The sequence below is a fragment of the Monodelphis domestica genome, chromosome 1, assembly GCF_027887165.1.
Source record: "Monodelphis domestica isolate mMonDom1 chromosome 1, mMonDom1.pri, whole genome shotgun sequence".
NCBI classification, from domain to species: Eukaryota; Metazoa; Chordata; class Mammalia; order Didelphimorphia; family Didelphidae; genus Monodelphis; species Monodelphis domestica.
The window spans coordinates 93939062-93953953 of NC_077227.1; the positions used below are offsets into that span (position 1 = coordinate 93939062).

The window sequence follows — 14892 nt, forward strand, 5'->3', positions numbered from 1 at the left end:
TATAGTTTAAGGTCAGGGACTGCAAGGCCCCCATCATTTGTATTTTTTCATTATTTCCCTGGATATCCTTGATCTTTTGTTGTTCCAAATGAATTTTGTTATGGTTTTTTCTAAATCAGTGAAGAAGTATTTTGGGAGTTCAATGGGTATGGCACTAAATAGATAAATAAGTTTGGGTAGGATGGTCATTTTTATTATATTGGCTCGTCCTATCCATGAGCAGTTAATGTTTTTCCAATTGCTCATGTCTAGTTTTAGTTGTGTGGAGAGTGTTTTGTAGTTGTGTTCATATAGTTCCTGTGTTTGTCTCGGGAGGTAGATTCCTAGGTATTTTATTTTGTCTAAGGTGATTTTGAATAGGATTTCTCTTTCTAGTTCTTGCTGCTGAGCTGTGTTGGAGATATATAGAAAAGCTGATGATTTATGTGGGTTTATTTTGTATCCTGCAACTTTGCTAAAGTTGTTGATTATTTCAATTAGCTTTTAGGTTGAATCTCTAGGATTCTTTAAGTAGACCATCATGTCATCTGCAAAGAGTGATAACTTGGTCTCCTCCTTGCCTATTTTGATGCCTTCAATTTCTTTTTCTTCTCTAATTGCTACTGCTAGTGTTTCTAGTACATGTCAAATAGTAGAGGTGATAATGGGCATCCTTGTTTCACTCCTGATCTTATTGGGAATGCATCTAGTTTATCCCCATTGCAGATGATATTAGCTGATGGTTTTAGATATATACTGTTTATTATTTTTAGGAATGACCCTTCTATTCCTATGCTTTCTAGTGTTTTTAATAGGAATGGGTGTTGTATTTTATCAAAGGCTTTTTCTGCATCTATTGAGATAATCATGTGGTTCTTGTTGGTTTGCTTATTGATGTGGTCAATTATGTGGATGGTTTTCCTAATATTGAACCAGCCCTGCATCCCTGGTATAAATCCTACTTGATCATGGTGGATGATCCTTCTGATCACTTGCTGGAGTCTTTTTGCTAGTATACTATTTAAGATTTTTGCATCTATATTCATTAGGGAGATTGGTCTATAGTTTTCTTTCTCTGTTTTTGACCTGCCTGGTTTTGGAATCAGTACCATGTTTGTGTCGTAAAAGGAGTTTGGTAGAACTCCCTCTTTGCTTATTATGTCAAATAGTTTGTATAGTATTGGGATTAACTGTTCTCTGAATGTTTGATAGAATTCACTGGTGAATCCATCAGGCCCTGGGGATTTTTTCTTAGGAAGTTCTTTGATGGCTTGTTGGATTTCATTTTCTGATATGGGATTATTTAAGAATTCTATTTCCTCTTCTGTTAGTCTAGGCAGTTTGTATTTTTGCATATATTCATCCATGTCACCTAAATTAGTATATTTATTGCCATATAATTGGGCAAAGTAATTTTTAATGATTGCCTTAATTTCCTCTTCATCGGAGGTGCTGTCCCCCTTTTCATCTTTGATGCTGTTAATTTGCTTTTCTTCCTTCCTTTTTTTAATTAGATTGACCAGTACTTTGTCTATTTCGTTTGTTTTTTCAAAGTACCAGCTTCTTGTCTTATTTATTAAATCAATAGTTCTATCACTTTCGATTTTATTAATTTCTCCCTTAATTTTTAGGATTTCTAGTTTGGTTTTCTGCTGGGGGGTTTTAATTCGATCGCTTTTGAGTTTTTTCATTTGCATTTCCAATTGATTGATCTCTGCTCTCCCTAGTTTGTTAATATAAGCATTCAGGGATATGAATTTACCTCTGATTACCGCTTTGGCTGCATCCCAAAAGGTTTGAAAGGATGTCTTGCCATTGTCATTTTCCTTGATGAAATTATTGTTTCTATGACTTCTTCTTTAACTAAACGATTTTGGAGTATCATATTGTTTAATTTCCAATTGGTTTTAGATTTGGTTTTCCATGTACCATTACTAATCATTATTTTTATTGCCTTGTGATCTGAGAAGGCTGCATTCATTATTTCTGCTTTTCTGCATTTGTGTGCTATGTTTCTGCGACCTAATGTATGGTCAGTTTTTGTGAATGTGCCATGTGGTGCTGAGAAGAAGGTGTATTCCTTTTTATCCCTATTTATTTTTCTCCATATGTCTATTAATTCTAATTTTTCTAAGATTTCATTCACTTCTTTTACCTCTTTCTAATTTATTTTTTGATTTGATTTATCTAAATTTGATAATGGTTGGTTTAAGTCTCCCACTAATATGGTTTTACTGTCTATTTCTTCCTTCAATTCTCCTAGTTTCTCCATTAGAAATTTGGGTGCTATATTATTTGGTGGATACATGTTGATTAATGATATTTCCTCATTGTCTAAAGTCCTTTTTAACAAAATATAATTACCTTCCCTATCCCTTTTGATCAGGTCTGTTTTTGCTTTGGGTTGATCAGATATCATGATTACCACTCCTGTCTTCTTTCTGTCAGTTGAGGCCCAGAAGGTCTTACTCCATCCTTTAATTCTGACCTTGTGGGTGTCAACCCGCTTCATGTGTGTTTCTTGAAGACAACATATGGTAGGGTTTTGGATTCTAATCCATTCTGCTATTCGTCTACGTTTTATGGGTGAGTTCATCCCATTCACGCTCAAAGTTATGATTATCATTTGTGGACTCCCTGGCATTTTGATATCCTTCCCTAATTCTAACCTTTTCTTCTTCGGCTCTACCTTTTAGTCCAGTGATTTACTTTGAATCAGTCCCCCTTGTCCCCTCCCTTGATGTTTCCCTTTTTAGTCCCTCCCTTTTTGTTCCCTCCCCCTCCCCCCTCTCTTTCCCTCCCTTTTTGTTTTCCCTCTCTCCCTCCCCTCCTTGGTTTTCCCTTCTCCCTACCCTTGTTGGGTAAGATAGAATTCAAGATCCCAATGGATCTGGATGTTTTTCCCTCTCAGAGTTGATTTCCCTGAGATTAAGGTTTAAGTAAAAAACCCTCTCTTCCTCTCCTTCTTATAGGAGTGTTCTTCCCCTCCCCTTCCCATGTGAATCTTTGTGTGAGAAAGATTATTCTACTTGGTCTTTCTTTACCCCCTATTTATACATTACATTTTCCCCACATGTTAGTATACATAGATTGATAGAAATGTAGTCCTTATAGAAGAGAGTTTGAATAAAAGAAGAAGATAACATTTTTCTCCTTTCCCCTTTCCTTAATATTTACCTTTTCAGGTATTCCTTGCTCTTTGTTTTTCGGTATCAAATTTTCCACAGAGCTCTGGTCTTTTCTTTGCAAAAAGTTGGAAATCTTCTATTTTGTTGAATGCCCATACTTTCCCTTGGAAGTTTATAGTCAGTTTTGCTGGGTAGCTGATTCTTGGTTGAAGACCCAGCTCTCTTGCCTTTCTGAAGATCATGTTCCATGCCTTACGATCATTCAGAGTAGAACTTGCAAGGTCTTGTGTGACCCTGATTGGTATTCCTTTATATCTAAATTGTCTTTTTCTGGCTTCCTGTAGGAGGTTTTTCTTTTGTTTGAGAGCTCTGGAATTTGGCAATTACATTCCTGGGAGTTGTCTTTTGGCGGTTTAGTGTAGAAGGTGTTCTGTGAGCTCTGTCAGTGGCTGTATTACCCCCTTGTTCTAGAATCTCTGGGCAATTTTCTTTGATTGTATCTTGTATCATGATGTCGAGTTTGGTGTTTATTTCTGGATTTTCTGGAAGTCCAATTATTCTTAAATTATCTCTTCTCCCTCTATTTTCCAGATCTGTCACCTTGTCGGTGAGATAGTTTATTTTCTCTTCTAATTTCTTGGTATTTTGGCTTTGCTTTATTAATTCTTGCTCTTTTACACAATTGTTGTCTTCCAGTTGCCTGATTCTGGCCTTTAAAGCCTGGTTTTCCTTTTCAGTTTGGTCACACCGGTTTTGTAGATGCGTGAATTTCTTTTGCATTATTTCCTACTTTTCCTCCCAGAAGGCTTCCATCTTTTTGGTCATTTCTGATTCAAATTCTACATGGGTTTGTGGAGAGTTTCCATTTCCTTTGGAAGGTTTCGGAGCATTTTTTTGGGTATCATCTTCTATCTCCTCTGTATTTTGTATTTTGGCTCCATAGAATGTGTCCAAAGTCGCCCCTTTCTTCTTATTTTTCTTGGGATTTTGGGGCTTCTGTGCTTCTGTGGACTTTGCCATCTTTGAATGGGGAGGATTAGCTTTTCTTATCTCTGTCTTGTGTTCAGAGGCTTTAGTCCTGGGCAGATTGTCCGTTCTATGAGCTTTCCCTGAGTTGAACTGAGTATGCCTTAAGGCAGTGACTTTCACTAGAATTGGAATGGAAGGATCTGGCCAGGGGGTTACACTCACCCTTGGCTCTCTCTGTTTCCCTGCTGTTTGGGTGCCCCCTCGACTGGGTCGGGTTGCTTTCCGGAAGTTGCCTTCAGAATAGCTCGCCCTGAGGCTGTCTTGCAGGTCCTGAGGGTTAGTGTTGTTTCAGAGGACCCTGCTCTCTGAGGGGGGAGGGGCCGCGGCTTCCTGGAGCCTTGGATTCTGCACTCCTACCCCTTAGGTCCGAGTGATCTCGAGTTCTGGCTTTTGAGGGGGGCCGTACCTTTTGATCCAGGTCCAGGTCCAGGAGGAGGATTCCCAGGGTCTATGCTGTTGATCGTTTTGAATTTTGGTGCCTTAGGAGCCTATAGTTTGAGATCGGTAGGGAAGGGTTTCCAGAGATCTGAACTTTAGCTTTCTCTAAGCCGCCATCTTGACCAGAAGTCTCTTTCTTTCTTTCTTTCTTTGTTTCTTTCTTTGTTTCTTTGTGTTTCTTTGTTTCTTTGTTTCTTTGTTTCTTTGTTTCTTTGTTTCTTTGTTTCTTTGTTTCTTTGTTTCTTTGTTTCTTTGTTTCTTTCTTTCTTTCTTTCTTTCTTTCTTTCTTTCTTTCTTTCTTTCTTTCTTTCTTTCTTTCTTTCTTTCTTTCTTTCTTTCTTTCTTTCTTTCCTTCCTTCCTTCTTTCTTTCTTTCTTTCTTTCTTTCTTTCTTTCTTTCTTTCTTTCTTTCTTTCTTTCTTTCTTTCTTTCTTTCTTTCTTTCTTTCTTTCTTTCTTTCTTTCTTTCTTTCGGACAGCTCTAATTGTGAGGAAGTTATTTATTTATTTATTCTGTCATCAAGCCTAAATTGACTTCTATGCCTCTGATTCTTCTCTTTAATCTTAAGTTCTATCTATCCACAGTAATACAACATCTGCCCCAAGCAGGGAAACCATTCCTAAGAGACAGTCCAGGAAGATAATACACAGTTTAAATTACCTGAGCTATGAGAAATAACAAAACCAATTTAGTTTCACACATCTTACATTAAACATCACTATGCCAATGATGACATGCCAGAAGAAAACTTAATTGAAGACCCAGAATCCATGCAGAGACAGATGCCCCAAGAACAGCCCTTGATAAACAAACAGACAACCCATTAATCTCACCAAAATGCACAAGAAGAAATAGAGATTATTGAACAGAGACAGCCTGAATGACAGTGAAGATGAAACAGAATAATGCACAACACAGATAGTAAACATATATACAACTCTCCATCTCAAGCCTAGATGAAAATATTATTAACCTCTACAATTAACCACGTAGGAAAATAATAATTGCCTTACAACCACACATTAAGAAAGACACCTATATTCACTACAAAAAAAAAGAAAAATCTCACTTGCACACACCCGTTGAAAATCTACTCTTACATGCATGCACACATTAATCTTACACATGCATGATCCTGTAGTTCCGGATACCTGAGACATCTTTCAAGTTGAGACAACAGTCACATATGTATCCAGTAAAGGCAAAGACACCCAGACCTTTGACAACTTCAAAGGATGGAAGATATGTTAACAACAGGAAAGAACTTTAAATCAAAGACATTATGGGGAACAAACTTCAGGAAAAATGGGTCACATAAGATTAATCGCCAATCACGTTAATATCATATTTAGGGAATTGCATCCACATACACACAAAACCGGGTACAAGAATGCAGAAGATGATCGAGCATCAGGCAAATATGAGGAAGAGGAGATCTGGAAGATTTTCGTGAGTATAAGCATGCATCACTACATATTTTAGGACACAAATCAAATTTCAAACTGATATTAGGGGCTGTCCCATAAATAAGGACAGACCACAAATTGTATATTTGTAAATAGATCTCTAGTAGAACTCACACACATGTGAAAGAAATGACTTCTTGTCTGGATGACATCTAACCAGAGGATGTGTATGTGTACATATATATGTACATATGTAACATGTAAATGTATAGAAAACCCAGACGTGTACATATGTAATATACTAACATAGAGATAGAAAGGAAAGAGTTAACATACTAACCATTAACAGACAGGGACAGATTAGTTTAGGGTGGAAAAGGGAATGTTGTAACTAGAAAGGTAACATAGAAACAGAATAAACCAGATTTCAATAGATACAAGTTAGTATATATCTAAATGTTATGAATTGTTACATTGGAATTAGTATTACATATGGCATAGGATAGTTCAATTTTACTTAAAAGCTAAATTTTATACTGATTGCAATAGGAATGACATGTATATTTAGAAATTGTTATATTGTAAAAACTTTTGTTGACACATGATCCTAAACCTCCTTCCCATGACACAGCCTTTAGCATAAGATAGGCCCTTAGGTTAGCAAATAGACAGATTAGGATAAGATATTTTGTGTGTGTGTGTGTGTTTGACTTTTTTTAAATTTTATAATATTTTATTTGATCATTTCCAAGCATTATTCATTAAAGATAAAGATCATTTTCTTTCCCCCCCTCCCACCACCCATAGCTGACCCGTGTTTCCACTGGGTATCACATGTGTTCTTGATTCGAACCCATTGCCATGTTGTTAATATTTGCATTAGTGTTCATTTAGAGTCTCTCCTCTGTCATGTCCCCTCAACCACTGTAGTCAGGCAGTTGCTTTTCCTCAGTGTTTCTACTCCCACAGTTTATCCTCTGCTTATGAATAGTGTTTTTTCTCCTAGATTCCTGCAGATTGTTCAGGGACATTACACCGCCACTAATGGAGAAGTCCATTATATTTGATTATACCACAGTGTATTAGTCTCTGTGTACAATGTTCTCTTGGTTCTGCTCCTTTTGCTCTGCATCACTTCCTGGAGGTCATTCCAGTCTCCATGGAACTCCTCCACTTTATTATTCCTTTTTGCACAATAGTATTCCATCACCAACATATACCACAATTTGTTCAGCCATTCCCCAATTGATGGGCATCCCCTCATTTTCCAATTTTTGGCCACCACAAAGAGTGCAGCTATGAATATTCTTGTACAAGTCTTTTTCTCCATTATCTCTTTGGGGTACAGACCCAGCAGTGCTATGTCTGGATCAAAGGGTAGATATTCTTTTGTCGCCCTTTGGGCATAGTTCCAAATTGCCCTCCAGAATGGTTGGATCAATTCACAACTCCACCAGCAATGAATTAATGTCCCCACTTTGCCACATCCCCTCCAGCATTCATTACTTTCCTTTGCTATCATGTTAGCCAATCTGCTAGGTGTGAGGTGATACCTCAGAGTTGCTTTGATTTGCATCTCTCTGATTATAAGAGATTTAGAACACTTCTTCATGTGCTTATTAATAGTTTTGATTTCTTTATCTGAAAACTGCCTATCCATGTCCCTTGCCCATTTATCAATTGGAGAATGGCTTGGTTTTTTGTACAGTTGATTTAGCTCTTTATAAATTTGAGTAATTAAACCTTTGTCAGAGGTTTCTATGAAAATTTTTTCCCAATTTGTTGTTTCCCTTCTGATTTTAGTTACATTGGTTTTGTTTAGGATAAGATATTATTATTATTATTTTGGGAAGGGGGAACAATAAGTAGCATAGATAGATTAGAATAGACATAGAGAAGGCAAGTAAGTTGCGTGGGCTCATAGTGGCACCATGCTAACAACAGGAAAATGGAGGAGTGTGACAGAGGGTTTGCACTCTAGGAAGAGTGCCAGGCTGAAGAGTTTATGGATCTGCTCATCTCAAAAGGGGAGAGGTCCCAGGAGGCCTGGAATGTTGGGAAGGCAGAAGATTCTGGCTGGGATTCAGTTAGATTTCTCTCAACCTTGAGAAGCCTAGGAGGAGAGGTCTGGCCAAACCTTCCTCCTGGGGATATACTCACTTTTTTCCTCTCCTGGTGACTGGACATTCTCCTCCCCACCAAATCCCAACAGAAGGGACATCTGAGGAAGATATTTGAACTTTTGTCAAAACTTTACCTCACAGCTCCTGGTGCCGTGGGTCTGAACTGTGGCCAAGGGGCCAAAGACCAGGGCCAGTCAAACTGACTCTATCTCAGGGGGCCTAAGCTACCAAGGCCTGAGTTCCCCCAAACTCATGGAGGGAGGGAAAGGGGGAGTTAGAGAAGAGATACCTTCCCCTACTTTTCTCACCCATTCTTTTCCTGACAGCCATTTTCTTTGTGTTACCCTAATTGACTTAATTTATATTAAAGTTGTTATCTTTTCCCAAAGTGACTCAAGTGTGAGTGGGACAACTTGAAGGGGGAGTAGAGAGTATCTTCCTGAGAAGAAACCTTTAGGCTCTAGTAGGGGAGGAGGACAAGAGCCAGGCTGTGAGAGTAGCCATAGCTGAGGAGGGAAGGCTGAAGGGGGAAATTTATCAACTCCCCCTCTCTTCTCTCTGAGATAATCCTAAATATCAGCTGCCTCTCCTGGATCCTACTTTCAGGGGGAAATCTCCATTCCTCCTTTATCTTCTTTACCACCAACTGATCCCTCCATTACAGGTCAAACAGTCAAATCTCACTTTCAGGTGATAGACCTTCAAAACCTTGAAAACAGCAAACATGTTTCCCCTGAGTTTTCTTATTTCTAGGCCAAGTATTCCTCATTGCTTCAACTAGTCCTCATAATAACATTAACTCAGTCTTTTCTCATGTTGGATACTCTCTGGACTGGACACTGTGCTCAGTTCCTGGAATGGATTCAAATATGAATAATACATAGTCTAGTGGAAGGAATAAAACACATAAACAAAACTGTAATACATTAAAAGAACATGAGAAGTCAAGATCATAACAGGAGCAGTGTCCTAGAGGAGGACCAAGATGGGAACACTCATTACTGATTTGTTATGGGAGGCAGGAGGAGAATTTATGGAGAAAGCATCATTTGAACTGACCTCAAAAGGATAGGTAGGATGGGTAGATCAAGAAAAGGGGAAGCATTCCAGAAACAAGGAATAGTATAAGCAAGAGTTATTTTTTGGTTTTTTATTTCCTGGGGAGTGTTTTAAAATTAAAAAAAATTAATAAATTTCCATATGTATTTTCTGAAGTTATATAATTCAAATTGTCTCCCTCCCTTCTTCCTTCCTCCCTCCTGGAGCTGACAAGCAATTCAATCTGGGTTATACATGTATTATCTCACAAAATGTTTCCCTATTATTTATTTTTGTAAGTGAATAATCTTATAAAACCAAAGTCCTAAAACATATGCCAATCACAATAATGACAGTGCTCAAAACGTGGAAAATGATAATACCCAACACAATGCCCAACAACAATATATGAGAAATGGAGCTCAACCACACTACACTCAGGGTGAACACCCCCAACAGCGTGGAGGGTCCCAAAAATTGCCCAGGCATCTTTATGAAGGTGTGAAGGGGGGTGAGGGCCTTGGAATTAAAGAATGAAACCTTTGATCTTCCAGACCCTGATATTTTAATGCCAATAATACCTATACACTCCCCCCCGAAATAGTAAGGAACCTCATGTCACTTTAAAGGTAGGAAATTCATTCTATGACTGTCTTTTAGACACTGGAGCATCTAGGTCAGTTCCAGTAAGCAAACCAGATGAGAAATGTGATTCTATTGGCTCCCTAAATGTAAAGGTGCTTCAGGAAAACTGTTAAAGGTCCCAAAACTTTCTCCTCGCATGGTACGCGTGGGACCCCTAACTGTTGAACATTCTTTTCTTTTAATGCCTGGATCCCCCACAAATTTGCTGGGGAGAGATTTAATATGCAAATTACAAGCCACAATAATGTGCACCCCAGATGGCTCTTTCTCCTTAGAAGTGCCCGAGGAAACCTTAAATTTACTCCCTGTACTTCTCTCAGAGAGCCAGGAAGCAAAGGAGCATCCTACCTTTGAAATACCTACAGATATACCAGAGTCTCTTTGGGCCACATCTTCTACTGATGTAGGCTTACTTAAATTAACTGCTCCTGTGCAAATAAAAACCAGATCCAGCCCACCTCCTTGCATTCCTCAGTATCCCCTCTCCAAGGAGGCAACAGAGGGCATTACCCTAATAATAAACTCATTAATTGACCAAGGAATACTTTTCCCTTGTAAATCTGAATACAACACGCCCATCCTGCCTGTTAAAAAACAAAAAAGGGGGCCCGATGGCAAACACCTCTATAGATTCGTACAGGATTTGAGGGCTGTGAACAATAACGTTATAAAGAGACACTCCGTAGTTCCCAATAACAATACTATTATTTCTTCTATTCCTAGCACAGCTACATACTTTACAGTAGTAGACTTGTGCTCAGCCTTCTTTTCCATACCTGTACATGAGAACTCGAGGCATATTTTTGCTTTCACCTGGAATGGCACCCAATATTCCTGGAGTCGTCTCCCCAGGGTTATGTAGAAAACCCGACCTTATTTGCACAAATTTTGGGACAAGATACAGATAATATAAAATTAAAAAACAGCAAATTAATAAAATACGTAGATGACCTACTCTTGGCTTCCGCAGATGCAGAAGCATGTCAGGAAGATAATAAACACCTTCTTTTGGAGTTGCACAAAAGAGGTCATAAGATCTCGAAGGATAAAGTTCAGTGGTGTCTCCCCAAAGTAGAATATTTGGGGTTCATTCTGACAACTGGTGCCCGTTCTATTTCTCCCAAGCGAATTGAGAATATTCAAAAATTGAGTGCTCCTACCACTAAAAAACAGTTAAGAGCAATTCTGGGAGCAACAGGGTTTTGCAGACAATGGATTCCTTGCTATGGGGAAATTACTAAACCTCTTATAGCCCTAACAAGGGATTTGGTCCCTGAACTCCTCAAATTAGAGCCTGAACACCTGTCAGCTCTATCAGAGCTGACAAAGGCTATCCTGTCTGCCCCTGCTCTAGGCATCCCAGATTACAACAAGCCATTTACTTTGTATGTACATGAGTGAAGAGGAGTAGCTTCAGGGGTTTTAACTCAGACTCTGGGGCCTTCTCAGCATCCAGTTGCTTATTATTCAGCCCAGCTGGACCCAATAGCTTCAGGAGCACCACCATGCCTTAGAGATGTGGCTGCTACTACTTTACTAGTGACAAAAACTGTTGATCTAGTATTGGGATACCCACTAACAATTACGTGTCCACATGAGGTAGAAGCATTATTGCTAAGACAAAGAACACAGGCATTTTCTGATCAGCGAATTACAAGGTATGAAATAACCTTGCTAAACAATGAAAATATTACTCTGAAACACTGTACAACCCTTAATCCTGCCACCTTGCTTCCAGATGTACCAACTTCAGGAGAACCATTACATAGTTGTGAAACACTAGCGTCCATGGCAGAAAAGCCTCGAGATGATCTCTTGGACACTCCCTTAAAAAACTCAGACCTGATCTTATTTACTGATGGTTCTTCTTTCATGAGGGATGGCATACGCTACAGTGGAGCTGCCGTAGTCACAGAATTTGCCACTGAGTGGTCAGCTTCACTGCCCTCTAACATTAGCGCTCAAGGGGCAGAACTCATAGCTCTGAAACATGCCTGTATAATTGCCAAGGGTAAAAGAGCAACAATTTATACAGATTTTAGATATGCTTTTGGCATTTGTCACTCAGTCAGGATGCTATGGCTCCAGAGAGGATTTTTAACCTCAGCTGGAAAATCTATAGCTAATGCTGAAATTATTAATGAAGTCCTTTCTGCTCTTCAGCTGTCTGAAGCCCTAGCTGTAGTTCATTGCTCTGCCCATACAGGTGGCTCTGACCCTGTCTATAAGGGAAATGACCGAGCAGATGCTGCTGCAAAGCTAGCAGCCATAGAAGGACCTGAATTACTTTTAACATTAACAACCACTGATGACTTAAATTTATCACTTTCCTATAATGAGAAGGAATTGGAAAAATGGAAACAAAAATTTAAAGCAAAACAAATCAATGGAGTTTGGGTATCATCTTAAGGAAAACCCCTGCTCCCTAGAAGTTTCGATCACCAAATTTGCCAATCTGTTCATAATAATGGCCACTTTGGTACCCAGGGCATCGTGGACTCTGTTAAGAGAGTATGGATAGCCCCTGGTATAACTACCATAGCCTCTAAAGTGTGTTCATCCTGCTCTACCTGCTAGGCATATAACCAACATGCCTTTCGTGGCAAAGCCTTTGGTGGGCATCCTCTGGCTTATACACCTTTTGAGCACCTGCAGATAGATTTTTCATAATGATGCCAAAGGCTGGACAATATAGATTTTGTCTGGTCATAGTAGACCAACTGACCAGATGGTCGGAAGCATTTCCTGTGACCCGAGCCACAGAGACTTTTGTTGCTAAGGTGCTTTTAAAAGAAATTATTCCTTGTTTTGGCCTGCCAGCACGTATTGATTCTGATAGATGGAGTCGTTTTACTGATTCTGTTCTAAACCAGACATATTCTTGTTTGGGGATAACTCCCAAATTCCATGTTCCATATCATCCCTAGAGTTCAGGCCAAGTTGAGAGGATGAACAAAGAACTTAAAACTATGATTGGCAAATTATGCACTGAGACCCATTTAAAATGGCCCAAAATTCTCCCTCTGGCCCTATTTTATCTTAGAAGCAGGCCTAGAGGAGACTTACACATCTCACCATTTGAGATGATTTTTGGACATCCGCCTATACAGGCTAAACCTTTCTCCGGCTTATACATCGCTATTAGGGGGAGATACTACTATTGCTTTCTATATACAGGAATTACAGCACAAACTGAGTGAGCTACATGAATCCGGAGCTGCAGTACAAGCCGGACCACTAGACTTCTCACTTCATGACCTGAACCCAGGAGACAACGTGTATATAAAGAACTTCCAGTGTACGGGAGCAACCCAGCCTTCCTGGGAAGGACCATTCCAAATATTGTTAACTACTCCAACATCTATAAAGGTTGGAGAAAAGGACTCTTGGATTCATTGCTCACATGTAAAGAGAGCATCTTCTGTTGAGACTGATTGACTGTATCCTATACATGCATTGGAGATAACTACCCATTGACAAGTGGAACTGTTTTATTCTGCTTTTGACACATTGAATTCCTAAATTTATTTTTTTCTTTTTTCTTTTTTCTCTTTTCCTTATTTTATTATTATTATTCTTTTATTAAAATATTTTATTTTTTCCCCTTTTTCTTTTGTTTTCTTTTGTTTTTTATTTTGTTTTGGATTAATTCATACACCCCCACATCTAAACCTTGCATCCTCAGCTGGACTCAGTGTTTTTTTCAACACTTTCTTCAGGGGGGATTGTATTTTCACAAAATCCAAGATTTAAATTTATTTGAGATAGATCTTCAGAGAAGAAGTTTGCTAATTCCTAAATCCAGAGAATGGAACTGTTGCAGAAAGATGCCAAAAAACCTACATTACATCAAGAAGAAGAATGAACCTTGGGGTGTGGTTGATTGAACTGAAGGTTGATTGAATTTATTTTGAATGTACACTCTTCTGCCAAAGGGGACTGTCCCCTAATTGGCTTTTGTCAATGTGCCCAGCAAAACATTGGTTTTGCTGTCTCTCTCTCCATCTCTCCTATTTTTCCCTTATCTCTAACTATTGTAATTTCCTAGCTGGTATGTTTACCAGACCCATCAGAGAGACTAGTCTTCCTCGGGCCTCAGGGGGGATTGTGAATTTCAAACCAACTCCACCCTGTTCAGACCATTCTTTGGAGGATGGGATTTAGCTATTTCCTACAGAGTCATGTCTTGGAAACTGCAGTCTCCACTCTACTCAGGTAGAGATTAGGAAGGGCTGCAGCAAAACTCAAGATTTAATTATTTGAGAATATGGCCCTCAACAGACATATGCAAAAAAAGGACAGACCTCTGGGCGGTCCTAGGTCAAACTAGAGCCACCATTGGGACTTGTGAGGCACAGGAAGTGAGGGAGGGAACAGCCTCTGGAATTCGCTCACTTCCTGGGGACAGGGCGAGACGGGAGTTCATGCTAGGAGCTTGAGCAGGGAGGAGGCCCGCAGACAGCTTCCCTTGAGATTGATCACGCGAATCAAGGACTGATTCTTCTTCTCTACCTTGGCCCCTTTGGGCCTAATCTCCCTCTGCCTTGGCCAGAGGTTGAGTAACCCCTTTCCCTTTTCTCCTCTCTCCTTCTCTCCCTCTCCCTTTCTTACTCCCATTGTGATTAAACCACCACAAACTCTGTTCTGACTTGAGTGTTTCATTTTTAGGAATTTCATAAGTAAATTCCTTGGTGGCCATAAATTAATATTATAACAATCTTTAAAGATGAAATTTTCACCATTACAGCACATAGTGGGTACTTAATAATCCTTTTTGGTCGATAAACTAGTTATTGGCACTCCCTGTGAAGACATTGTATTCTAGTAGACATATATCTGACCATACACATTGAACAATTCTGAACCTGCACTTTTATTTGAAATATAAAACAAACAAAAAGCTAGACTTCAAGCTTTGCTTTTTTTTTTTAATTAAAAAACAAACTCCAACTGTCTTCGATTCATGGGCCAAAATATGTGCTTTTCTCCTCTGTTTTGAACTGTTTGCTTTATGCCCTTGGCTCCTTTATTTCTCCCTCCTTCTACCTCTATTATCAGGAGTTGCTGTAGGAGAAATGGAAAAAGAAAGAGAGAAAACACCATAGAA

General features: G+C 39.1%; 1 protein-coding gene across 1 annotated transcript in view; it reads left to right on the top strand.

Moving 5' to 3' along the window:
* The window catches only part of RGS10 (regulator of G protein signaling 10), a 112701-nt gene extending 98274 nt beyond the window's left edge, over window positions 1-14427 (top strand). Inside the window, exons 5-6 of the mRNA XM_056803501.1 lie at window positions 5926-6022; window positions 12963-14427. Of these exons, the coding sequence (XP_056659479.1) occupies window positions 5926-5976 (51 nt within the window). The 3' untranslated portion in view covers window positions 5977-6022; window positions 12963-14427. The remainder of the gene's footprint in view (window positions 1-5925; window positions 6023-12962) is intronic.
* The last annotated feature ends 465 nt before the right edge of the window (window positions 14428-14892 follow it).